This window comes from Psittacula echo (genome assembly GCF_963264785.1).
Source record: "Psittacula echo genome assembly, chromosome: 3".
Taxonomy (NCBI): Eukaryota; Metazoa; Chordata; class Aves; order Psittaciformes; family Psittacidae; genus Psittacula; species Psittacula echo.
Window position 1 is genome coordinate 119,042,820 of NC_137736.1, and position 27,517 is coordinate 119,070,336.

At 40.9% G+C, this 27,517-nt stretch overlaps 1 protein-coding gene across 1 annotated transcript in view; it reads left to right on the forward strand.

Moving 5' to 3' along the window:
- Nucleotides 1–13,908: 13,908 nt before the first annotated feature.
- The window catches only part of NOX4 (NADPH oxidase 4), a gene marked incomplete at both ends in the record, with an annotated part of 112,869 nt that continues 99,260 nt past the window's right edge, over nt 13,909–27,517 (forward strand). The window contains 5 exons of the mRNA XM_080613448.1: nt 13,909–13,965; nt 14,572–14,667; nt 24,725–24,835; nt 25,945–26,029; nt 26,675–26,772. Coding sequence (XP_080469574.1) covers nt 13,909–13,965; nt 14,572–14,667; nt 24,725–24,835; nt 25,945–26,029; nt 26,675–26,772 — 447 coding nt within the window. The remainder of the gene's footprint in view (nt 13,966–14,571; nt 14,668–24,724; nt 24,836–25,944; nt 26,030–26,674; nt 26,773–27,517) is intronic.

Consider the following 27,517-nt stretch of genomic DNA (forward strand, 5'->3'; position numbering starts at 1 on the left):
CTCAACCTCAGGGAATTAGACTCACCCTACATACTATCTGGGAGTGTGCCCTAATCACCAGGCTGTCAGGCAGGCTGGGCTGGAGGCAATATCTTCCCTCTATCTTATTCTGCTTTTCTACACAGACACTGTAGGATTCTGAAGGGTAGAAGACAGTCTTAGCAGAGGAGTCTTTGATGTCTAAGACATCTGACTCTAAAAACAGATTTAGCAGGTTTAAAGAAAGTGGTGTGTTAATGTCAAAATAGTTGTTTTATTTTTGAACTGCCTTTGACTGCTACATTAGTGAGACAAAGAACCAGGGTATTAATCTCACAGAAAAAAACTCACCACTTGTTTGTCTATGTTTCTATGGGTCTGATAATATTAGACCTGTTAGGATTAGTAAAACCAGTGGTACTTCACTGCATTACACGAATACTGAAAGATTAGGGATCTGTCATTGATCTCCTTTTGCAGTCAGGATGTGAAGTTTGTGCAGCTTGTCCCTACCACCAGTGCTGAAGTTTTTGACACTGATTTGTGAAGTGTCCTTCATCATATGGGAAATTCCTCTTTATATATGACTGTGGTGAATTGCTCTATTCACTGGAGCATAAAATACTTAGGCTATGAAGCACCTCGGTGGTTATTACCTTGCATTTGCTATCGCAATGTCAATCACCAGCCTTCAACACTACTTGTTGACTTTCCTAGGCCACTTGCTAAATTCAGCGGCAAACATAAACTGGGCTTTTCCCCATTTTGCCTTTCTTGCTAAAAGGAGCTTGGTGTAAAACTCTTGAAAGCCACTTCATTGACCTCCTTTAAATCATTCAGTATCATGCTTACTAAAAACTTGGCCATGCTGGTGGGCTTGTACCACCTACTATTGTTATGAATATTCTTCATATTAATTGCCTTGACTTCAGTCCATCTTCTCCTGTCTTTCCTATCTCTGGAAAAGACGGAAGTCACAGTCAAGGATGATGTTGGCCAGTGGTGGTGTAGATGTGGCACTTAAGGACATGGTTTGCTGGTGGACTAGCAGCGCTCAGTTAATGGTTGGACTCAATGATCTTAAGGGCCTTTTCCAACCCCAATGATTCTATGATTCTACGAGTGGTAACTTACATGTATAAAACCCACTTTTGTCATTCTCCTCATGTATTCACTCATTGAGAATATTTCTTTTAAGTGTGATTTTTAAACATAAACACATGAATCTTGGTGTAACCTAGCGATGACTTTTCAGATATAATATTGCCAGGCTTTTTCCATATTATGTTAACTTTATTGTCTCTGGAAAGAAACCAACAAAACCTAAAGCAAACTTTCCAGCCCCCAGGCTAAGTTACCCCAAGGAACTGACATTTCTGGGAAGTCTGTTATACTGTACAGTTACTTCATTTTAGTTTGTAGAAATAACAGGAAAACAACTTTTAATGTAACAAACAGGTTAAATAACAAAAACTCTAAAAGTTACAAAATAGTTTTGGTTTCCTTTCTTTTTTTTTTTAATATGGCAAGATAAAGGCACTCATCATACATCAGTTTATGACACCCTTATGTTTCTTTCCTCTATATGGTCTGATAATCAAAGCAAGAGAAATGTCCACCTAAATTAGAACTGCACTGACCACACTTCAGTACACTCCTTTCACAGACACGCCTGATACCCATTTGAAATATCACTGTCCAGGCTAGCTTAAAGTAATGTGGGTGACAGAAGGGCAACAGTGGTGATTAGAAATGCTATAGAACACTAATATGTTGTAAAATATTCTTGTTTTCAGGAAGTACATGTGCTACATGAGTTGTGTGAATAAATGTGGTGCCGTGCTGCAAATCTCCAAGTGTTGTTGGGTTTTGTTTGATTGGTTTTATTTTTATTTTTATTTCTATTTCTATTATTTTTATTTTTATTTCTGCAACTCTACAGACATAAGACATTCTTGCTGCCTTTCTTCCTACAAGAAGGAAGGTTGATTGAGCAAGCCTCAGATTACATGGCTATTTACTTTCTTTGAACATTAGGATTTCTAAATATCAGTCCTTCATTTCTATAGCAAAGATAAAGAATAAATCTCAGTGGGAAACCTAAAATCAAATGTTATCTTGGCATTCAGTAGATAATTGTGACTTCTGTAATTTAGACATTATATGGAACAACAACAGGTAAAAACTCAAAGCATTCCCCAGCAAGAATGACAGTTTCTCTGTGGTAGGTACAGATTCTTTGTTTGATGAGAACAACTGTATTCCAAAGCACTGGGGGTTCTTTATTTAAAAAGATAAACTGTATATATTTTTATAGTTTTATATTTTTTAATAGTTTTATATTGTCACTAGCTACAGTAATAATACAAAAGGAAATGGATGTAAAAAGTATTCTATTAGTTATTTAAAATTAGAAAATAAAGATGCTTACGAATATTGTGGGACATAAACTAAATGGATAAAACCATAAAATGCTATCAGGTTCTTTTAAGATGCACTTTCCAATTTCTCATTACAATGGTTTCTTTGGTTGCGGCTATGACAAAAAGATGTTACTTTCAGTAAATATATATTTGTTTTTATATATGCATAAGCACATTTAATGCGGATTTTTGATAAAAGGGATTGAAGTTTAGGACTGCGGCTGTACAAATAGCACTCATTTGATGCACAGGTTTGTCTGGAAAATGGGATGTACTGTTGTAGCACTCCTGTATTAAAACTGCTCAGTGAGTGATGCCTGTTTTTAAGCCTTGGGGGATGTGGTAACCATGCAGGTGCTCAGCACTGTCACCTAGGAATGAACATTGCCCTTGCAGTATATCTTACCTATTAGTTCATAGCAGATGATGGTTGCAGCATACTAATGGAATTACTGCTCTCAGCTAAAAGGGTAAATATTTCTATTAAGGCAACAGATGATACTCCAGCAGGGATGATAGAAGGGATGCATGGTTTGCTTGTAGTGCTATCTCCTTCCAGCTGCAGGATAAGGAAGCTATGCAGATACTAGAGAGGCCTGCAAGTAGACACAGATGTAGCAATGAATTATCTGCTTCCAAAAAAAAGACATCTAAAATCCTTACAAAGATCAGCTGTTATAAATTGATCAAGTTGCTTTATGTCTTGAAATTTTAGATGAGTGGTTAAAGTCCTCAGCTTCTTTCTTAATAGAGCATGTCTTGGTGGAAAATAATGTACCCAGGATCCTAAACATCCAGTCTAGATGACAGGTACCTCTACTTGCAGGGAAAGCTGATGAGAATGTAGCTGTGATTTGCTTTGCCAATGTGTAGCAAAACCAGGAAAGGAGAAAAACATTAAGAATGAAAGTGAGCAGCAACCAGCTAATAAAAACATTTTCTGCTGAATTAGCTTTTTCCTATTAAACCCATTAATTCTTGTCAAATAAAATCTTACAGATTTATGTGCTTAAAAATGCCAGTACCTTTGTGTTCCAGCACTCTCCTTGAAGGCTCTGGGGAACGTTACCTGATGAAAGACTCTGGCACTGAACTGAAAAATTTATTTCCTTTGGGAAGCAATTTAATTACAGAAAAAATGTTTTTCATTTTCACAGAGAATTGACTCTTATCTTGTTTGTTTCCTTCTGACTCTGATGTCAGTCGGGTTACCTTTACTGGCAGGAAAATGTAAATGCATTTCATTCCTGGCAAGCGTTTTTTGAACTTCCCCTGGTGCCTCTTAATCAAATAGTAAAATTTGCTTTGTATTAAATTATTGAAAAATGATGTTTACTGACCTTTGGTCTTCAAACATCTCCATAAATCTTTCCCCCTAAATTCTTTAAAATGAATTCATATTAGCTGTTTAGTTGATACCGCAATTCACATTTTTGGCTTCCAAAGTAGATGATCGCTTAAATTCCACTGAGGAGACAGGGCAATAAAAGGAACATCCAAAAAATCTGCTCAAGAATACGTGGTATATCATCCATCATTGAAATGATATAATGTGCTTCAAATTGTGCATGTGAGAGAAAAGACTTCTGCTTTTAAGTAACATTTGAAGAGTGAGACTGCTGTTAGACAACAAATTACCAAGTAAGGAGGCATTACTGCTGTAACTGCAAAAGCCCAGCATAATTAGAAATAAGTGTTATTCATCTATTTGAGTTTATAAAGTGTTCATAATACTTTAAACAAAAAAGGATGAATAATGATAGAAGAAGAATTCCTACTTGGGGGAAGACGAGCAGTTTTTTCAAGTTCTGTATTTTCCCTGAGATGAAAACTGGAATTGCTGAAAAACTAATTCTGAATGTACATGAACTGAAGAAACCATGTGACTGTTATCTACATTATTCCTTTATGGTTTTAATCAGTGGAAATAGACTTTCAGAAAGAGAACATGTTTGGAGAAAATATGCATGAAGAAAACAAGCACTTCCTGATGAAACAAGTACTTGCAAGAAGTGTTTGCTTGTAAAGAATGTACACTTATATTTTGCTAGCAGGGGATCTAGTAACAAAAAAGATTATCTTTGTATGGACTCCAGGCTTTTTCATCAGCTACAAATCTTGATACTTTCATTCATGGTGTCCCAGCTTTTCTATTTCTTCCATTTGTTTCTTTTGCTTTTGGTTTGCAATACTTCAATGTGCAACCATAAACTCTGCTCTTAGTCAATATCTAGCAAACTCTGCCCTGTAATAAATTCAGCTTTGTCACACTTGCCTTTTCGAGCAGTAATGTGCCTTTTTTCTCAGGATATTTCTTTTCATCGGCTTTTTTCATTGATGGACCTCAGTGTCTTCTTATACTTCTCTTGAGTGAGAGAAATGAAGGAAATGAGTTTGGTTACAGCTCTTGGTTTCAGTAAGGTGTAACATAATCCACCGCGGCCCAGTTTTCATTGGGAAGACATTTTGTATCAACACATTTTGGATCTGCAATACACAAAGGTGATTGCAGCAAATTTTTCACAAGCACCACATAAATAAAGAGAAAGAAAACAGTGCTGTCATAAACATGGCCAGGGGTTACTAAATGGTTGTGGAAATAGCTCACTTACTGTGTAGCTGAGAGGTGTGACTGCCCTGAAGGAGCATTTACTTCTCAGTTGTTGCATTGGTCCCACACAAAGTCAACGCTAACCTTTCATGGTGCTGTTGGTTGGTTCAGTTTAAGTAGCCTTACCAAAAACTAATTTGCAAGGGTTTGTGTAACGCTTGTGGCTCTGGAGGAATAATGAACATTAACTCTGATGTTAAGTCCTTACTATATAATGAAGAGATCTTCAGCTTTTCCCAGGAGACTGTCTAGTAAGAAAGCCCAAAAGTTTCAGATAACCGCGAGTTGCCCTAACTTTCTACTGAGATACTTTGCAAAAGAATGGCATGGTCTGAAAAGAAAGTCATAGAAGAGTTACAAGCATGCAAGCAAACCCTAAACCCCTAGATATTCAATAACACTTAAATGTGTTATGAAACTTTAAATGCATTTAAAATGAAGGTTCTCAAGCCAGCAGCATTTTGTGTCATAGTTTGTTATAATGACTGTTCTAGTAAATCTGGCTCTGCCTACTCAGAGTATTAAGGGAAAAACAAGGAGAAATACCAGCCATATTTTGTTCCTAGTCTGACTGATATAATTCCATGCAGTTCAGTTATGTTATGTTGTTTCTCATTTACTCCTGTGCAAGACTTTGATTCAACAAAGCACTTACATATGTGCTGAAATCCCTCACCGAGCAAAGAAATCCCTTTACTTAACTGTAAGCAATGTTAGACAGGGTCTCAATGCTTAGGTTTCTTCAAGTTAAATGTGTGCCTAAGACCTTTGCTGGAGGAGAACCTTATTGAATAAGATAGGGGATTCAAGTCTATCCCTATAATCTTCCCCATAATGTTCACAATCTTTCTTCTCTAAACTATCTTGCCTGATACTGTTTACCTTGTCTTAGCACTAAATGCAACATGATCCGCAGAAAGTTCCACATGTTGTTGGGCTTTTTCAAACTGATTGCCTCTGTAGTTTGTATGAAGCAAGGAATATGAGTTAAATTTGCAGTGCAGTTAATTGCCAAGTAAGGATATAAAGTAGTCTACAAAAATAGTTGAATTCTGGAGTAAGACCCTATAATTGTGGCAATAATAAGCGTGTTCTCAAGAAAGTTCATGAGGATTTTAATTAAAAGAAAGAGAGAGGAACGTTGTGTTCAATATTAAATTGAAAATCAAACATCAGAAATATCTTGGCAATTCTGACCCAAAAAGCTGCTAATAACAGTGGAAAGAGTGGTGAAGTCAGGGCTATGTGTGACTGTTCAGAGCCTTGGGTGGCAACCCCAGGTCATTGTAATAATTGCTGGAAGGTGTGTTTGGAATGGAAGACATTTTCTGAAATAGGATCATTTAGTCTTCCACTTACTCTGGAAGATATTATATAGTCCTTTTCATAAAACAATAGAGCTCTAACTTTTAACAAGGTCTTTTTCCCCCCGCTACTCTTACTGGGAAGCTGTTTCAGTACTTCGCTGCACCTCATTTAGTTTCCAGGCTAATTTTAACCATGAACAGGGCATGGATATTTACTCACGTACTGGTGTTTCCCTGTATTTAAAGAGTGGTAGAGTACTTCCCCCCGTTAGTATTTACGCTATTACTGCCAATTGCAGTTGCTTTGTCTGATTGAATCCCATACCAACATTACCAAGCTAAGCAGATCTTGCTCTTTCACTGTATTTGCACTACTCCCCAGCAAGTGTAGCTGTATGGCAGAGTTGGCTTTTCTGCCTCAAGTTTATACTACTGTCCTGGCATGTTGCAGTCACTGCTTATGTGGTTGTGTGTTGGTTTTGGGGGTTTTGGTTGGGTTTACTTTGTGCTGTTACAACCTTTCGTCTGCATGTGGGCATTTGGAGATTCTCATATCTCTGGCAATAGCATTTATTGCAGTTCAGATTCCCTATCTCCACAGGCAGCAAGATGCATCTTAAAGGCAGCCTAAAGGCATCTTTCAGAAGGCAAACTTTTAAAGCCAGAGTACTTAGGGGAGAATATATCTGAATAGCTCCCTTTTGAATTCCCATGGGAATTTCTTTGTTAAATTTGGAGACAGTGAAATTCCATAGAAGTAGTATAAATGAGTGATTTGAGCAAGTTTTGCAAAGACAAATGTAACCCCAGATTAAGTAATAGCAATAAAAATTGGCCAAGGCACTTTTATGAGAGGATTTTGAGGTGTGACAATGTGAATAAACAAAGAAATTAACTCTTCCTCAGGGGGGGATTTCTAATATCTGGGATATCTGACCAAAATCTGGTCACTTTTCATCTTGCTGTATCAAAGTGCTTTCCTGATTTTACTTTTCTTTCATCATGGATAAAAGCCAGTGTTAGTTCTCAGAGCTTGTTTGCTAGCCTCATGCCCTGCTTTGCCCTTGCCTTTTCAATTTGTTTTCCTGCCCTTCTAACCTTGTAGTAAGAGTGCAAACACCACTTTGGCAGAGTGATTGCGGAAGAACGTGCCAATCTCTCATATCTGCGGTTTTGATGCTTTTAACTTTACACTCTTCAGAGGAAAGAAGGTTTTTTTCCAAGAATTGGGGAATTATGAGTGTTTACTCAACGCTGATATTTATGATGCTCACATAAGCATGTTGTTGGATGTTGTAGTGTAGACTTTAAGAGTTTCTGTAAACTATGCTCTGCAAACTGTAAGAGCTGTAGTTTGTACTGCAATTGTTTAGGATTTTCCAGTTTACCAGAACAGTTGTATTCTTATTGAGCCTCCTGGGAAACTTCAATGCTGCAGATTATTGGGCGCTGACCCTTGTGTCCTGGCACTGAATCAGGATGCCCTGGCACAATGTTAGTGTGCACTACATCACTTTGGGATGCAACCTACTGGAGATGTAAAGAGTGTTTTATTTCTTGTCTTAAATTATTGTTGCATACTCTTAACCAGCTCTCCCCTTCTATCTGAGAAGTGACCGTGCTGATAACAGTCATCTCTTACGCAGTTTTTAATTATTTCATGTATTGTTCCATGATTCAGTTACTAATGACTCCACTAAAGCTCTAGTCTCTCTTTGAAGGGTATCACTTTTCTATTAAGTGCATATAACAAGGGAATGTTATTCAGTGGTTCTATGTTAGTGTGATTGCTCCACCAGCTCTGTTTGATAGCTTTTATTCATGATCTGGAAGCATTAATAATCTCCAGGGCAGTTCTGTAACTTAATTAGCAAACACAGTAACTTTGCCAAAGTATTCACCAGCAGTGCTCCAGCTACAGTCTGAGTTGCAGAAGGCAAAGGCAGGGACTGGGAGAATGACAACTGCCCATGGTAGGAAAAGATTGAGCTCAAGACCGTCTAAGGAACGTGAAGGTGCACAAGTCAATGCAGCCAGAGGGGATGCATTCACAGATCCTGAGGGAACTGGCTGAGAGAAATGGGCTTGTTCAGCCTGGAGAAGAGAAGGCTCCAGTGAGTCCTTAGAGCAGCTTCCAGTGCCTAAAGTGGCTACAAGAAATCTGGAGAGGGACTTTTACAAGGGCCTGTAGTGATAGGACAAGGAAGGATAGCTTTAAACTGAAAGAGGGGAGATTGAGATGAGCTTTTAGGCAGAAGTTCTTCTCTGTGAGGGTGCTGAGCCACTGGCACAGGGTGCCCAGAGAAGCTGTGGCTGCCCCATCCCTGGCAGTGTTCAAGGCCAGGCTGGACAGGGCTTGGACTGACCTGATCCAGTGGAAGGTGTCCCTGCCTGTGGCAGGGTGTTGGAACTCGATGGTCCCTTCCAACCTGAACCATTCTATAATTATATGATATAAGCAGAGGTGTATCCTGCAATGTATTAAGATACTGTACTCCTACCTATAACATTGTTTCTGGACTGTTCTATAAAAAGATGGTATTTCCTCTTCAAAAAGGAAGGTGAAATGTGTGCTAAAGCTCATCCAACTCTGGAAACCTTGTCTTGGAGAAAAGAATTAAAAACTGAATGCACAGTCTATCCAGTTAATCATGAACAAGCGAAAAATGTGACCTGATATAAAGTTATATGAAACTGAAGAGAAAGAGGATGTCCATGTAACGGCAAAATGCATGATAATGCCAGTGCTCTTGAAATGGTTTAGTCCTGCTTGGTCCCAAAATATGGCGCATCTACAAAAAAGAGGAAACACAGAATAATGAATTAAGGGACGATTTAGCTTGGTAGATTGCATTTATTTCCCTCTTCAAAGGTATTTAAAAAGGTCCAGAAACTTTCTGGTTTTTGAAAAACTGCTCAAGCTCAAAAACAGTTTACTGAGCAAATACAGAAATAATGGCTTAATAATATCTGTAATGCCAGTTTGAGGGAATATAATAGTTCATTTAACCTCTAAAATCAATGCAATATATCTTTTAACCCCTGTACTATCCTCAGACCTAGTCTCCACTCATAGCAAAATCAAGGAAAGACCCATAATTTCGGTGGAAAATGGATTGGACCTAACACATTTCATAAGGTGCATGATCCATAGGTATGTGGTTCAATTCTGTAATAAGTGCTCAAGAAAATCTTACAAACAGTTGGTAAAATAAATATAACTGACATTTCTCTCAAATTGTCATGGAATGCACTCCAGCTGTATTTATTATACACATTTTCCCCATGTGCTATGTGCTTGCATTCTTTCATGATGAGCGATGTTGCCGTGTATTGGAGTTTTCTTTCTCGTTTGAATCAGGAATGTGTAGGAGGTTATTTGAGGACTAAATACTGTAGGACCTTCTGTTTTGTCCTTTGTAGTTTTGAGGTTGTGGCATGGAGTTGACCTGTGGCTGAATGGCTTGGTTTAGGAGAGTTTCAACAGATGCAAAACAGAGCCTGCTAATGCTATCAGTGCACTCATACCTTGCTGCCTGTTTTGTTATAGGATCTATGAGGATCCTGTTTTGTCTACAAGGATTAAAGATCAGATCTCCATCTGTGGTTGTCTGACTTCTCATATGAAGTCTCTGGGCACAAACTGTACTTTTCTGGTAAGGTAAGGTGTGGACGTGATCCATGCCTAACACTTGACATTATGGCAGCAGTAAATAGTGCATTACTGTGAATCACTGCAGCTTCACTGAAATTAATGAACTTGGCTGTCACCCAAACCTGGAGAAGCATTCCACCTTAGGGAGGCCTCCAGGTCCATTAGGGAGCATAAAAGCAAGCAAGCTGATCCTGTGGTATGCAGCAAATGTAAAGATTCAGTTTCAAAAAAGGAAAGAAATGACACAACATGTAATGCCATAAAAGCCATATGCCATCACACAGGATATTACTCACAAGGCGCAGATCTTAAGGGTGACGTGCATTTGCATTGCTATTCTATCCTTATGTTGTGGCTACGCACTAAACTTAGAGGAAAAATGATAAAGGCAAACAGCATGCAGCTTAAGTTTAATAAGGAAGTTTTAAAGGAATACAAGAAGTTAATCTGTGGGGAAACCTTTCTGTTTCTGGTTTCTCCTGTGATTGCTGTTTTCTCCTGAATATCATGGATTTTGAACTTTGTTCCACAGTTTTTCTTCCAATGGAAACAAAAAATGAACCAGCATCCCAAATCTCCTTTTCCTCGATGACCCTCTCCCTTCCTTAGATGTGTGTTGTTACCACATGGCCAGCTTAGTTTTCTGATTTTCTTTGATTTCTCTCTCTTGCATTCCTGGCTGCACAGCGGCTCACTTGGAGATTGTTTCCTTCTTTGACTCTGGTAAAAGGCAGTGGTTAGGAAACTTCCCTGGGATATGAATGCAATGGCTTCAGCTCTCTGAGAAAGGTCCAGCTCTCCCACTATTGGGCAAGTACCCTAATCACTTGGCTATTATGCAGAAACAGCACTTTTCCCATTGTCTTTAATGAAATCAGTGCCAACATTCCCTTCTCTGCCCATGATCTCAGTGTTAAGGGTAAATACTCCAAGAAGGCATCCCCAGGATCAACCTCCTTAGGCATACAAGCAGAACTTACGGGACTGTCTGCCTAAATCTAGCTTGCAATAGAGCAGAAGATGAAGTGGCCAGATCGCTCCCCAACTGGACGGACACAGTATTGTTCTGGATGACTCTCAGGTACATCAGCAATGTTTCAACACCAGAAACCATTTAAGCCGTGTCTGCAACATTAACCACAACACTCAACAAAGTGTTGTAGGATTAGATTTGACTGTAGGTAAGTTGACAGGAAGTAGACTTGGAAGTTGAGTGTGCAGTCAGGGTGAGTTTGCTGATGCAGCAGAAGCAATCTTATCAGAGAAAGTATACGCTCAGTCTCTAAGAGGGACTGTCTGCCTTGAGGATGCTCTGTCCAGCTGATGGGATGAAGCACCAAGATCGACATAACTGGAGGATGGATGCTCATGAAGCAGAGAAGAGAAGAGCTTGTGCTCAAATGATGTTTGACGGTCATAATTTAATTATCCAGGTTATAACTAGCATCTATGGCCATATCTGAGTGCTGTTACCAGGAAGTTTAAAACTTCATGTACATCTGGGATGGTTTCACACAGAGAAAGAAGACAGGAAACTTCCAGAGGCTCCCTGGGAAGGCACGATTTAGCCATATGTAAACTCAGCCTTTTCCATGGAGGAAGAACAAAGTTGCACTGTGGCACTGGTCTCTGCCAGCCTCTTCTTGATACTGATTCAAGTATCCCAAGCATCCCAAGTATCAAGGAAACCCCTTGGCTGTTTCCAGGGAAGAAGCAAAAGGCAATGTTTTCTACAAAAACAAACTCCTTGCTCTCTACCTAGATCTGATGTAGGATCCCATGTTGATGTAGCATGAGTCATGTACTCCACATGCATTACAGCACTCTAAGTGGGCAGTGAAGTGCATTCGTTGGCTCGTGAGTCATCAGCTTCATGACAGTGGGCCAAATCCTGCCTAAGCTGATTTTTCAGACATTTCTAATGGGCAAATATGGCATGGGCAAATTATTTTGGGTTTGTTTGTGCTTGCTGTGGCTGCAGCTTTGGCTGAGGCCCCACGTTATTAGGCCTAACATATCCAATGAGTTTTACTTTCTATCATCCCAGCTTTGACATGCTTATCTAGAGAGGTTTCATCATCTGGTTCTCTGTAAGCAGTTTCCATTTCTCTTTACATTGCAACAGAAACGAGGAAGTGAATGGAAATACCAAACAACGTAAGTAAACTATACTATTTCCTTTGCTGTTAGAGCTGCTTTGGCATCAAACTATGGTTCTGGTGAGTGTTAGATTCAAAATATGTCTTTTCCCTTCCACTAGTTTTACTTTTAGTGTCATTCAATGATATAAAATAGTTGTAATTCTTTGTTCTGCTGTTCCAAAACTTCACCTGGAACCTCATACAGCCATAGAAATCCTGCCACTTTCTGAAAAAGACCCCAAATATCCCCAACCAAGTTTCACAGGAGCTATGCTCTACCTGTGCTCTTTATGCTTAGGACCACACATGGGTCAGACGCTCCCTCCTTTCTTTATATGGGACTGGAGAAAGATGGCACTTAGCTTCCTTCCTTGGCATGAGGCTTATGAGGAATACAAAACATGGCAAGTTTCCTAAGAGGAAGACAGCCAGCTCAAGCTGGACTGGATGAGGCTTCTCAGCACTGCTCCTTGGTCTTGGCATCTCCCAGAAGAACAGCCCTGCTCTGTGCCAGCTGTCATTGCTGCTGCTATCTCAAGGAGCAATGTGTGCACCACAGTGCCTGGCTCAGAGTGGGAGCTCCCCTGGTGACTCATGAGGGTGTTGTATGTAAAAGCTGTAGCTACAAAGGTTTTTAAAAGCTTTTACTTAACGTGAAAATCAGCAGCCAGTGCAACTTCCCCTCTGAAACAACCCAATCCAAACCAGACATGAAGACCACCACAAAAAGCAGACTGGTTGCAAAGCGTAGTGGTCAGACCACGGGAAGCTGTGGATGCAGAGGTGCCTGCAGCCCCCTGTGGATGTGCGCACAGCACCCTTTGGATGAGGAGATGCCCACAGCCCCCTATGGATGTGGAGACACCCACAGCCCCCTGTGGATGCGGAGATGCCCACAGCACCTTATGGATGCGCTCACAGCACCTTATGGATGCAGAGGTGCCCACAGCACCTTATGGATGTGCCCACAGCACCTTGTGGATGCAGAGGTGCCCACAGTACCCTGTGGATGCAGAGATGCCCAACAGCACCTTGTGGATACGGAGGTGCCAGCAGCACCCTTTCTTGAGGCTGGGGTGCTGAACACTCAGCTGCTTTGTGCCGGGCACAGGACTGCCTCTCCCCGTGCCCCTTGGAGAGAGCAGGATCAGACTGACAGTTGCACAGTCTGGCCCATCCAGCTTTCGAGGACCCCGTTGGAAGGTGTCCCTGCTCAGCGCAGGGAAGTTGCACTAGAGGATAACCTTTGAAACTCCCTTCCAACCCAAACTGTTCCGTGACTCTATGTGCAGCCCAGACAGTAGTTTCTTGGGCAGCCTCTTTGTTTTCCCCCGCACTGCCGCAGAGCTGCAATCACGGCTGCTCTCCCACTCCCTCCGGCTTCTTGTGTCTCGTTTCCCCCATTTGGGTAAAGGGAACCCCCTCGGACGGGATTCTCTGTGGGGAAAACACGCGTTTCATGGTGGGGGAATGCGAGGAGCCCGCCCCATCGCTCCGCAGCCGAGTCCGTGGCGGCCCGGAGCCCCCTCGGGGGTGTCCCCTGCCGAGCCCCCCCCTCCTCCGCCGCGGGTCCGGGGGAGCCCCGCACACAGACAAAGGGGCAGCGGTCGCAGCGGGGCCGGGATGGGGGGACTGGAGCGCGGCGGGGCCGGAGCACAACGCCCCGGCGGCCGGAAGCCCGGGCGGGGGGTGAGGGGTGGGGACAGGGGAGGACCGGCTCTGCTCGGCCCGGCTGAAAAGGAGGGCGAGCCCGCACATCGCCCCCCCACACCGCCGGGTGCTGCCCCGCACCATGGCTCTGTCCTGCAGGAGCTGGCTGGCCAACGAGGGGAGCAAGCACCTCTTCCTGGTAGGGGGCTGCACCCCGGGGGGGGGGGGGGGGGGTCCGTCGGTGGCGCTGCACCGGGGGGATCGGGGAGGTCCCGGTCGTGCTCAGTGTTCAGGTCACCGGTGCGCGGTGCTAGGCACGGCGGGACACGAGTGTGTCGCAGCCGGGATAGCGCGGGTGTCCGCGGGCATCGCGGTCGGGACGTTCGCTCTTTGTTAGAGAAGGTCTGGGGAAGAAGATGCATCTTGTCGGAGGTCAGATTCTTCCTGCCTTTGTCTTTGTCTCTTTGCTGCTAGTTTGTATTCCCTGGATCTTTGACTGCAGTGTAACTACAGATCTGCAGTAGCGTTCGGTATGCGGGGGGGTGGGGGGTGGGAGGTGTGCCAACTCTCGGTAGTCACAGAGGTAAAGTTTGTGAAGTCGAATGAAAGTGAAGATTTCTCACCTAGGGACTATTCCGTTTAATATTTTAATGTATTTTATGCCCAAAGCTTGATGTTTTCTTTTTCCCATTCCATGTGCATATGTTTATGAAACTGCAGGGATGTGACTTATGAATGAAATCAACACTGGGAAGTTTGCACGTGTAACTTGTGCTTACAATCACTTGTTTCTCTTTCATTTCAGTTTTTCTGGCTCTCCCTCAATGTATGGTTCTTCTGGAAAACCTTCCTGCTCTATTATCAAGGGCTGCAGTATTACTATTTGCATCAGATGTTAGGGGTGAGTGACCCGGACATTACTTTTTGCCCTGGAAATTGAGATGCCGGGAGTTGGGAAAAGGGCAGAATGCATTTGTTAATCAAAGGTGACACAAACTGCCTGTTTAGCTCTGCAGAGTGGGAAAAGATCAAGTAGGAGATCGCTGGGATACTGTTGACAGTTGTTTAGGAGTAAAAAGTGATGTGTTGAGAAGAAAAAGCACCAGTTAAGCACGGGGCAGCTCTCCTTCCCCCTCCTCACTTGCCTCCCAATGTTCCCAGCTGCAGACAGGCTCACAGAAACACAAACGTGCTCAACAGAGGGCTGGAACTCAAATTTTGTCATCAAAAGCATTAGCCAAGCTTGTTGCTGAAAGAATTCTTTTGATAAGTTCTAGTTCTTTTCAGGCTTTGTTATCCTCATAGATCCTCTGTTCTGCGTAAATCACTGTAATCTATATACTTTCAGTTTTGGTATTTAATATGGCATCAGCATGGAGTCTGAATGGTCATTAGACCGTTTTGATTTAGCAAGGGTAACGTCCATCACCACCAGAATTACCCATAAGGATCATTTGGAGAAGTGAGATACTGGCCTGTCTTGTGAAGTTATCCACAGCTATGCCATTGCAGTTGTTTGAAATGGGTTCTATCCAAAGGGACAGAGTAAGAGTTAACAGCTTTCTGAAAATGCTCTAGGGCTGCTCACAGTTTGAGAATCCAGGAAAAAGTTGATCAAGAAGATGATGCTTTGTAGCACCATGTCATGCTCAGGGGTGGATTTCAATTGGAAGCTGACATGGGGTTAAAGCAGAGGTGATGCACATCTTAACCTGCTGTAGAGCCTCCCGGTTTCACCTTTGGTAGATCCAGGATGTATTTTTTCCTATGATTGGTATCATTGCCATAGCTAGTGAGTTCTGTAAGCTTCTGTGAACTTGCTAGAAAGTAAGTTGACCTGATCTACTTTTAATTTTTCTTATGGCTGACTCAGCTGGGTTCAAGAAATGAATCTGGCAAAAGCAGTGCGAAAAGAAGGGAATGAAAATACTTAAATCCTCCCTGATGATCACTTTCTTGAAAAACAAAGCATGAGAACGTGTTCAGTATTCCTGTACTATCTGATGGCTTTGTAGACCAGGGCATCCATTTGAAAACTGTGTTTGTTCCTGGCAGAGCAAGGGGGTTGCTTATAAAGCAGATGTGCTTGGGTCAACATGTTGGACCAGATTGTAAGCTGGTGTGGTGGATTGACCCTTGCTGGATGCCCAGTGCCCTCCAAAGCTGCTCTGTCACCCTCAACTGGACAGAGGAGAAAAGATAGATCGAAAGGCTTGTGGGTTGAGATAAGGACAGCCAGCGATCACTCACCAAGTACCATTACAAACAAAACAGTCTCAACTTGGGGAAATTAGTTTAATTTATTACCAATCAGATCAGAGTAGGGTAATGATAAGATCGAATCCTGAAAAAACACCTTTCCCCCTCCTCTTCCCAGGCTTAGCGTTACTCCTTGATTCTGTACCTGCTCCCTGGCAGCAGCACAGGGAATGGGGTTGTGGTCAGTTCATCGCACGTTGTCTCTGCCACTCCTTCATCCTCAGGGGAGAATTCCTCATACTCTTCCCCTGATCCAGCCTGGGCTTCTCTCTCCATGGGGCCACAGGTCTTGCCAAAAGCCTGCTCCATCACATGCTTCCCGTGGGATCACAGTCTCCTTTGGGCATCCTCCTACTCCAGCCTGGGGTTCTCCATAGGCTGCAGGTGGATATCTGCTCCACCATGGACCTCCATGGGCCGCAGGGGCACAGCCTGCCTCACCGTGGGCTGCACCATGGGTTGCAGGGGAATCTGCTCCTCTCCTCCTTCTGCACTGACCCTGGTGTCTGCAGAGCTGTTGCTCTCACATGTTCTCACTCCTCTCTCACAGATGCTGTTGTGCAGCAGATTTTTCCCCTTCTTAAATAAGCTATCTCAGAGGTGCTGCCAGCATCACTGAAGGGCTCAGCCCTGCCCAGCGATGGATCTGTCTTGGATCTGGCTGCATTTGCTCTACAAGACATGGAGGAAGCTTCCTGCACCTTGTCACACAGGCCACTCCTGTAACCCCCCCACTACCAAAACCTTACCATTCCAACTCAATCCAGCTGGTATCAGTCAGCAAAGTTCTTAATTCAGAAGACTCGTCTGCCTTGTACCAGCTCATTATTTGTGACTTTTTTTGGTTTTATTTATTCTTCAAAATGAAAGGTGCATGCAAAGTAGCATAACGTGTGCTCAGAACCTGTGAGATGATTCAAACAACAGATTCCTTTTCTTGGTCAGGAGATGAGGACCAGGAGACCATGTGTGTGAGTTTGTCTTAACTGTGTCTGCAGCTGTGGGAAAGAATACCAGAGCAGTCTAGGGACTTTATAAAATGAGGAGGAAAGTGAAGAGCCAAGTCTGAAAGATACTTTGGGTCAAAGTTTGTCTAAATATCATCCTTAGACCCCAGAATTAATTTTCTCCCTTCTCTTCAATATATTTGTGTACGTGTTTAAATCATGATTATCTTGCAAAGGTTGGGAAAGCTGAACCCAATTTTAGTCTCCTCAGAAAACCATGCATGTACCCATGCTACTGCTGCTGTTCCATTTCACAGGGACTTTTGTGCCTCTTCTTTTTTCTGTATTGGTTTGAGATGGGCCAATGGCCCATGGCCCGTCTGCATAACCATTCTCCTCTCTGTTCTACATGAGGGTGAGTGGCTTGCAGTCTCTCTGCATGCTGTTTCTTGATGTTTGAATATTTTGAGATTTAGATGAAAGTTCTTAATTTATAATTCAAAATTTTTGGGGGGATTTTTTGGTTGTTCTTTTTTTAAATGTAGCAGAATGAACTTTTTTGCAGATACTTTCATGATTCCTTTTTCCAGTCAGTTAACAAAAAACGGCAAAAAGGAATGGTGGTTTCTTTGAATTAAAAAAGTCCTCTTGTTTTTCAGCGAGGTCTGCTAAGGAGTTCTTTTCTCTTTTCTTACACTCTGAGAGCCTAAAACCTCCTTAAGAACTGCACTTGCAGCACTGAAAGATTTACCACAGGTAATTTTATTGTTTACCAAGTAACAGGATGGAGAACAAGAAGAGTTGGTGTAGGAAATCAGATCGTGCTGTGAAATGAGATCTTGGACTGCATATCCTGAATATCAGTTCTGCCACATTTTCATGCCGTGTGTTTTCTTTCTGATGTGAAGAAGAAGGAATGAGGGTAGTCTTTCATTCAGTGGTTCACTTTCCTTCAGCCTTCCACAGAAGGAGGCTCAGTTTAATTCTTTTCCAGTTGCATCCTCTGCGATGTTGAACGAGATACTTAGCACAGGATTTTATCATTCAGGTACATAACTCTCAGTCTTTCAATTACAATCTTTCTGATCCCTAATTTTATACCTGTAAAAAGGTACCATGAGCATGGTGGTGTCCTGGAAGGGCAAAGAGGATAAATAAGTCGAAGGCACTGCTGTGCCAGGACAAGCTTCATCAGCCTATTCTATGCCACAAAATTTAGTGGGCAAATTTATGTTGGGTTAAATGTCTTTGTTTAGTTTGAGTCCCACAGCCACATTCCCACTGTGGAATCTCCATCCCTGGAGGTTTTAAAAACCTAATGAGGCAAAACCCTGAGCAAACTTAGCCTGAGTTTTGTATTGAACCTGCTTAGAACAGGAGGTTGGAATAGAGACATGCCAAGGTCCCTTCCAACCAGAATCGTTCTGTGATTATATGATTCTTACAGTGCAAGTTCAACCAGAACCTAGTGGATATAAAGCCCTTCCCAGTACTTTTGCTTTGATGATCCCTCCCTTTGGATGCTTAATTGCTTTTAACACTGCAGACCATAGTCTTGCTGCATGAATGCACTCATTGCCACTGGTTCAGGAACACGATTCAGGTGAAGAATCTCAATTTTTCTTAATTTAATAAGTGTTAACTCGTGGGCTTACATTGCTTAAAGAAGGGAAGCCCGGGAACCACCCAAAAGGCATGGATTTGTTATAAAAGAGTGTGGCAAAAAGGGAAGGAGTATTCTGATCTTCATGTTCGTGATAGATATTATAAGATGAAGTAGTCATGAATTACAGGCGGGAAGGTTCATAAACTACCTGACATCACTCCAAAATCTTCATTGTTGGAGGTTTTGTATCTGCTAAGTCAGAGAAATTGTCCAGGTGATTCATTTCTTTTCAGACTTCAAGATTTCTCTCTTCAGATGACTTTGGCTATATTTTTTTCCAACTTTGCTTGCTTCTGACCCACAAATTCAGGCCTGAATTCAGTACTGGACTTATAGAACTTACATCTTGCTTTTAGCAGCATTTAATGAAATACCTGGCTTTTGTTGCTTGGGTTCCCCGTGAACAGAAAGTACATTGGGCTCATCTTGTCATGGCATAAAAGGTTTCTCCCTATTCACGCTCTGGTCCCTGCTGATATAACTCTAATGTAGTCAAATGGATTTTAATGCAAGCGATAAGCTTCTGGGTTTCAGACCAAAGTGAAGAAAATGCATTCTCAGAAGGATCTCATTGGTAAAAGATTAAATAACTGAAAATGGGACTGAAAAGGAAAAGTGCTGCCTCGCTTTTTTTATCTACACAGTTGCCACCTTCTGACTGTGCGGTACAATTATGTCATCTTTATTCACTGCTTGGAATAGGTTCCAGATGTTCCATTAACTTGCATGTCTCTCCTTGCTAGTTTATTGTAATGGTAGAGATTTTACTAACTGAGGCCAAATTCTGCTTTCATTGATCCTTATACAACCACCCTGCAGCCTGCTTCCCCCCGTCTGAGCATTGGAGGGAGTTGTGTGTCTTGACCCTTTATTTTCCTTAATGCAGCATGGTTTTGCTATTTAATGGTCTTGAGCCAGGCTGTTTCAGATTTGCTCTTTACAGTGTTACATGTGTCAAAAATGTCTAATAATAGATTTATGTTGCTATGGAAGCTATATATATACATAAATATACATGCAGGTTTCCCTGATGAAGACTCAGGGTGTTAATCCACAAGACCTTCTCCTGATAGTCCCCTTGAATTTGCAAGTAAATCATTTCTTGCATTGTCTTTGCCTTATCCTAGACCTTTTGTTTGCCAAAACATTTTTTTCCCCAACCCCTTGTTCTTCCTGGACAGTCCAGAGTTCATCATCTTTGCTGTCCTGTAAAGGACATCTGTTCTGCTAACTTTTATGGGAGAACTTCCACCTTGGCAGAACTTCTGATGCAACTCTTAATAGTGGAGGTTCAATTAGTAGAGGTACATCCTGAATGATTAACTGCAATTTTTACTACTGTATCATGTAGACCAGTGCCGTGTTGTCATCATTGCTCCTTGTTCTAAGATGATCATGGCATAATACTCTGTGTGGAACAGAACTGAATTATGGCCAAAGTGTTTCATTGCTTGATTATTCATTATAGTATGCATTATTGCAGGGTTCCCATGATACTCCAGCAATGACAGGTCTTAAAAATAGATGCATTACACTCCAGAAAACCGGTTTTACAGACCATATTACCTACTGTGTGTGATAAGGGACATTTAACAGAAAAGAAGCCCTTAGTTGTGGACACAGCATTACTCCTATGTGACTGTGACTCAGATATGACAATAACCAACTTAACTGCTCTGGCCATGAGTTGCAGTGTGTTGTGAATCTCTTGGGGGACTTAGGTACACTTAATCCCTTGAATCATGGCAAAATCTGTGGAGTTCAGCTCATGCTGCTTCTTTCAGGGTCAAGCATCCAAGTTGTTACTACGAATTAATATATAAAAGTCTATAATGGTTTGCACTGTTGCTACAGAAGAAGGATGGTATGGGACACTCAAATCTGAAAGATAATTTGAGATCACTTCCAGTCTGTGTGTGTATCATCCTGCCTGGCACTCCTGTAACTCAGCAACACAGACAGAATCATAGAACCATAGAATAGTCAGGATTGGAAAGGACCTTAAGATCATCCAGTTCCAACGCCCTGCCATGGGCAGAGACGCCACGCACTAAACCATGTGTTTTTAAGAATTGTATTTCCTGAGGTCAGGATTCTGACAGATCAAACAAACTGATTAATAGGTGAATAAAAATGAGCATTTGGTCTGAAATCTTGTAAGAGCTATTATCCCTGCCACAGATTTCCTCTGTGAATTCAATTAATCCTTTAGTTTTTCTATGCCTCTTTCCCCTCCATGAAATAGGCTAACAGTGTGTGTGATACTGGGTAGGCAGAGTACAGAAGGAAGTTACCAAATGATTGGATATGGTATTAGCAAAGGTGGATGAAAAAGAGCGTCCAGCAGAGGTTTTTGGGGTGTTTTTTCTTCTGGTTTTTAATCCTACAAAAGTTTCATATAGTACTAACATTAAATAATACTTCTTTTTCCTTAAAACAAAAATCTTAGAAAGAAAAGAGGATTATATTTCTTTCATTTCTTAGCTACTTAATCATAGAATCATAGAAGGAGAATAAGGATATATATTCCCTTCTAGAACCAGTGAGTTGCCTTGGAGGAAAAATCAGCTTTTATTCTTCTGTAGTATAAAAATCCAACAATGCACTATGTTAATTTGTTACCATGTCACCCAGGCAATGTGAAGGAAGTCAAGAATGAAACTGCTTGGAAACCATTTGGAAAGAATTAGTTTCGTGGGGATGTTTTTAGCCTTTGGATATATGTTAAGAGCAAACTTAGTACTCTTTTATTCTTCTGTGTCTTGCACGAGTTGTGATTCTAAGCATTGCTAAATGTATTACTTTTACCATTGTTTTCAAATTGGTCATGGGCTTGTTGTAGCAAGCATTGCTCAACTTTAATTCTTCAGAATAAAACCTTAAATGAACCCTTGGTGAAAGTATTTGCATCATGCTTTCCTAGAAGTGCACTGCATATTCAAAGAAGTAGTTTCCTGCTCTCTTTATTTTCTTTTGTAGAGATGCTGATAGCATTGAATTAAATTGATGTAAGGGCATTCTTCCACAGTAATTGAATTGTCATGAATATTTGTTATTTGTTAAACAGCAAATGGAAAAAAACAGCCACGGAGGTTAGTAGGGTAGCTCTTTCTGCTCATCATCACTGGTTCATGGTTTTATCATGTGTTAAATTGTTTGGCATTTTACTTATTTCTTACACTAAATGATTTCATGTATTTAATGCCATACAGTGTGGAATTACCTCTATTCTAGACTATTCCAAACTAGACTCTTCTGTTGAATTTCTGTAAGAAGAATAGTTGTGCATCATAAAGTAGGATAACAAATATCATGCCTGGTTTATGTTTAAACTCCAAGACAACGTAAGCTCTTGAGAAACTGATAATGTGTCGTATAGGTCATACAATAGAAATTATTACAATTTTCAAATTGCTTTACTTATCAATTGTAATTGCAACTTTTTCCACCTTTTGGGTGTTATTCAAGACCTATAAAGATTGTTCAGTTTACTTCTGGGTTTTGCATAATGTTAGTTCTACGCAATTCTTGGGTTTTTCAAATCTTGCTCCTTTAACCACTGTAATACTGTAGCACATCAGCAAAGCTCTAATAAAAATGCTTATATGTGTTTAATGACCATGTTTTTGAAGTTACTACTTTTATGAGGTATAAAGCTCATTTTTAGCTTCCCTTTAGAGGAATAATAATTAATGAAAATAGAGACAGTCTTGTATATGCAAACGGCACATCATAGAGACATTTTACTTGCCATTAAGTCCAGTCATTTCAAGGGTACTGCGTTTTATCTGATAGTCCAAAAATATTTACAATGTTCTAAAGTCCCTTTAAGCTACTGCGGGCAAGGATAGAGAAATATTTATTGTGGTTGTTCACATTTTCGTTTAAAATCATAAGTGGGAAGTGACATCAACCTTCAGTCAAGTCTCAGCTTAGTTTCTAAGGCTGTGGCCATTGCAGCTGGTGCTCACTTGTAGTCATTGCACTTGAGCTCTGGACCAGATCTGGCTGATAACCAGTTGGGAGAGTCCAAAGGGGAAAAGAAAGGATGACCTAAAGTCTGAGGAGCATGACTAGTGAGGAAAAAAATAGCAAGAATAATCTCTTGTTGTGCATGTGAACAGAGTGTGAAGTAACATGAAATAGAAGCAAAGCAGGGAGATTTTATGTCAGGAAAAGAAGGACTAACAGTGCATTGGAAGAAATGGTGGAGAAGATCTGGGGAGTAGGAAAGAACTAAGTGCTGCACTTCATTCCAGTCTTATTTTCTATAATTCATTAGGGTAGAGATGCCTCTGCTGTAAGTGTCCCTCTCAGTATCACTTCTGTGAGATCTGCTCTCTGAACATTTGCCAGGGACCCCATATTTACACAGCAGAGAACAAGGTAGAGCAGAATTCGTAGGGTACTTGCTCCTTTTTCTCATGGGCAGCTTTTGAGAGAGGGTGCCCTCATGACTGCTTTCTTCTATGGAAGGTGGTAATGTCCCTTCTCCCACAGATAAGGAGAGTGCTCCCTAGCACTCATGCGGAACTAAATAATGTAAAGTAGCCATTAACGAAACAGAATTTGGTTGGAGAGGTTAATGCTTCAGGTACATTGAGCATCTTCACTTTCAGTTTGCCTGCTGGTTTTGTGCCCAGATGTACCACAGAGAATGTGGGGTACAAATGGGGTGTTACTAACTGTGAGAGCAGGCAGCTTTGATGTTTTATGACAGTGAGAAGCTCCTGCCATGCCATTGTGCTTAGGATCTTCCTAGACACACTGAAGCCCAGTTATATGGTTTAGTTTGTATGTTCATATATTTTTGTGACATGTAGATCAGTCTGTAAAAATCAACTAATAACAATCATAAATGACATGTAGATCAGTCTGTAAAAATCAACTAATAACAATCATAAATATTGAAATTACCAGACTTTTCTAATAATTTTTGTAAAAAAATAACATTCCCAAACAAAACCTTTGTTTCTCTCATATTTTTATTCTTGATGATTAGCATATGAATATAATAAATGTTTCACTGCTGATTTTTTTTTTGACCGAGTAATAGAAAATGTTCTTTTTCGACATAAAGTTTTGTTTTGAAAAAGTAATATAACTTTTGTATTTTTTAATGAGATAACTTTACCTGTTCAAACCATTTGCATATCTCTGCAGTATTTGAATTAGCTTATAATAGATTTCTGTTGATTTCTTCAGGAGTTGAAAAACTTGGGTATTAGAGAACACTGTAAGATCTGTTGACAGTCTAAAAGCATCTTTTATATAAGCTAGTAAAATGGTAATTCAATCTAATAACTAGGAGAACAAAGGCATTTTGCTAACTTCTTTAAAAATCACAAATGAATGAGAGAATATAATAAGATTAAAAAATACGGGGTTATGACATTAATGTGTGCTTTGTTCATTCATTTGACAAGTGGTTTTGTTCTAATTATGTAAGTTCCAAATATACCAGTGAAAGCATTAGTGAAATTAGATTTCATTACAGTTCCCAGCTATTGAGTAGTTAAACTGAAGAAAACCTACTTTCTTTAGGTCCAAATATGGCACTGCACAGTGTGAATGGATGAGTTCTGTGACGATTCTCTAACACTCCTTGAAGCAATATTATCATTTCAGCTTCATTGAATCAATAAGATTTTTTTACATCTTTTTCTGGCTTCTTTACCAGAAAATCATTACATGTTACTTAAGTGGCTGTGTAGTGTCTTCATGGTGTTTATCCCTCATTCTGATTTAATTAAGTCTGTTGAAGCGTTCAGGTAATTTCTCAGTGGACGCTTACTGTTGCCTGAGATATGTTTTCTTCCATGTGGCTTTGGGCACTGATGAGGCTATTGGTTTTTTTCAGTGGAAAGTTGTCATTTGCTGGCATAACTGCTGACAAAATTAATTTGATGTAAAACATGTTTTTTTCCAGAACATGTAAAACATCATTAAACTCCACTATTCTGATGAGTCAAAAGAGCATGGGAACTGTTCAGTTTCACAGCAAAGAACAGGAGGGTGAATACTGACACCTGAACCATTAGGGAGTCTTTTCTCCCTGTAATCTAACTCTTGCTATATTTGTTCAGCTAGGATTGTGTGTTAGCAGAGCTTCAGCATCTGTCCTCAATCTCAACTGCTGCCTGGTCCTTCTACCAGTGTGCCGTGTTCTCTTGGCCTTCCTGCGAGGATCTCAGAAGGTAAGCAGTGTCCTCAGAATGCAGCAGCAGTGAAGATGAGGGCCCTGGTCTCTGTTTAGTCTAAAAATAATAGAAAAAATAGTCTGTTATATCCCTATTTATTATTATGCAGCATGGGCCTGCATGGTGCAGGTATCAGACATTCATCCTCGATTCATGACTCCTTTGAAGACTGCCTTGACTGGCATTGTCCGATTTGATTGGACTTGTAAGGAAGGTTTTTTTCAGTGCATTTTCGAAGGACAGGGAGTTGTAACCTGTGGAAGGCTGTGGAGTTATAACCAGGCAAAGTCTCCTTCTTTCCTGACTAATATAAAAGCCATCTGTGTCCTCTCTACTGCTTCCTAGTAGAGTTCAACAGAGTAAAAGAACTTTGTCTCTGCATGGCCAGAAGCGTCCTACTGGAGGTGACAGAACCTTGAATAAAAATACTCAATCTGATCCTTATCTAGGTGTTCCTGCTCTGGCAGGGGGATTGGACTAGATGATCTTTTGAGGTCCCTTCCAATCTCTAACATACTGTGTGATATTGTGTGTGTGTGATCTATCCATTAGCATGGGAGAAGAAGTTCTGTCGGAGCTAAGAGGGTTTGTTTCCTATGCCGGTATTCAGTGAAGAATAATTAGTTTATTTGCAATTCACCAGTTGCTTTTACAGAAATTTAAGTAATGCTTTGAGGAACATTTGGGTTTTCTGAATGGTTGCAAATTGAACCTATGACTTCTGTTCACCGTATGACAGTACCTATAAGATTTGATACCTATAGATGCATTTATGTGTGCCATACACCTTTCCTTCTGTTCCTGTTCACTAGAGAGTCTGCTGCCTGCAACAATTAGTGCTGCAATTCCTAAATTTTAAGGCCAGAAGGGACATTACTTTATGTGCTCTTGACATCTAATGCAGACCCAACTGTGATTTCTTCATTAAGGTCTCAAAATTGGCTCGGTGACATAATCCTGTTTTTCGTACATTTAGATACTGGGCATGCAAGAGTGTTAAACTTAGTAGAAGCTGAAGCTGCTATTATATCACCTCAGTTGCTGTTAGCATTTTTTCTGTTTGCTATGTTTTAGAAGAGAGATTGCTTGAATTCTTCTCTTATTAGGTTGCCAGCAGGAAAACAAGAAGGCTGCTCGATAAAAGTAAAACTTTCCATGTGACGTGTGGTGTTACAATATGCATCTTTTCAGGTGAGATCTTACTGTGCTGAGTAGCAGCTTGTTTGTGAACACACACTGAAGCAGAACTTCATGTTTTTTCTTGTACAGTACATTTGGGGGTAGTCTTGCTCTGTGCTTCCCTACCTTAAATTGTGAATGCTTTGTCAGATGTGTGTGGGTTGTGGTTTATTTTTCCTTCAAACACTTGGGGTTATATTCTAATGCCAAGCCTTTCCTTAAAATTCCAGTTTCTTAAAGGACAGGTATATAAGAGCAGGTCAAAATCTGCCATTACAAGTGACCCTTTATTGTGCCTAAAGAATTTCAGTGAAGAAATAGGGTGCTACCAGCTTATCTGCAGAAGAGGGAGCAGTGGAGACAAAGAGCCAATTTGGTGAAAGAACAATCTTGTGTGGACACCTTTCAGTGTTGTCTCCCAGCTGAAGCATTGCAGTATGAAAATAATTGCTGTAGTGGTAAAATGCGTATAGATACATGCAGCTTTTTGCTATCAATATCTATAACCTGTTTTACCTTTGAAAAGAATTCCTTAGTCCCTGATGCATCTCATGCAGATGATGTGGTTATAGCTTGGCATCTGGGTAGCCATTTTTCTTGACTTCAGAGGAGCATCTACCCCTTGTTTATGGGCCTCAGATTTACTGTTTCTTTTAGTCTTACATGTTGCTGCTCATCTGGTGAACGCTCTTAACTTCTCTGAGAACTACAATGAAGACTTTCTGGCAATAAATGTAGCAAACTATCGTGGTGAGGTGAGCCATCTGCCCTTTCATATTTTGCATTTAAGCATATAAATTACCTATATGGCTATTTGTGTATTCAATTCTATTCTATGATCCATCCTTTGATCTTTATAGTGCCGCTGAGCTGTGCACTGAACACTAACCATCATGTGAATTTCTGTGGATTTTACTTCTTTCTCTGGACGAAGCATGTATTGAGCACTTTTTATTAAATCCAGTGGGATTTAGTCCTGTTGATTATGAATGCTGTCACCAAGTCCTTTCACCTTGCACCTTGTGTTCCTTCTTCTCTTCTGCCTTGCTCTGTTCCTTGGGTGGGCCTGCTGCTGTTTGGAAAAATACACTCTTCATTTCCACTATTTACAATGTAGGGCTATGTGACAGATACTGGGGATTTGAGGATAGTGGGATTTGAGACTGATTTGGATCTTTAAGCTGCAGTAGGAGCTGGAGTATATATGCTGAGTGGAATTAGTTGTCTGTGAACTGGGCTATAAGCTGACTTCTTATGAAATACATGGTTTGCCTGATTTCTCTGGCTGTGATGCAGATCTCTTGCAGGCACACCAGACTCCTAGTCCCTCCTCCAGGTTGTTGGTTATGCATTTGGCACTGGAGGGAGACTTGCAGATTTCAGGAGTAAGACCGGAGTCCAAGACTCCTCTTTTTTGGGCTACAGTCAAATTTTCTCTGTTTATATTGATTCTAGTCTCAAGTCTGCATTTCTTTTCTACCACCTTCATTAGGAAATGTT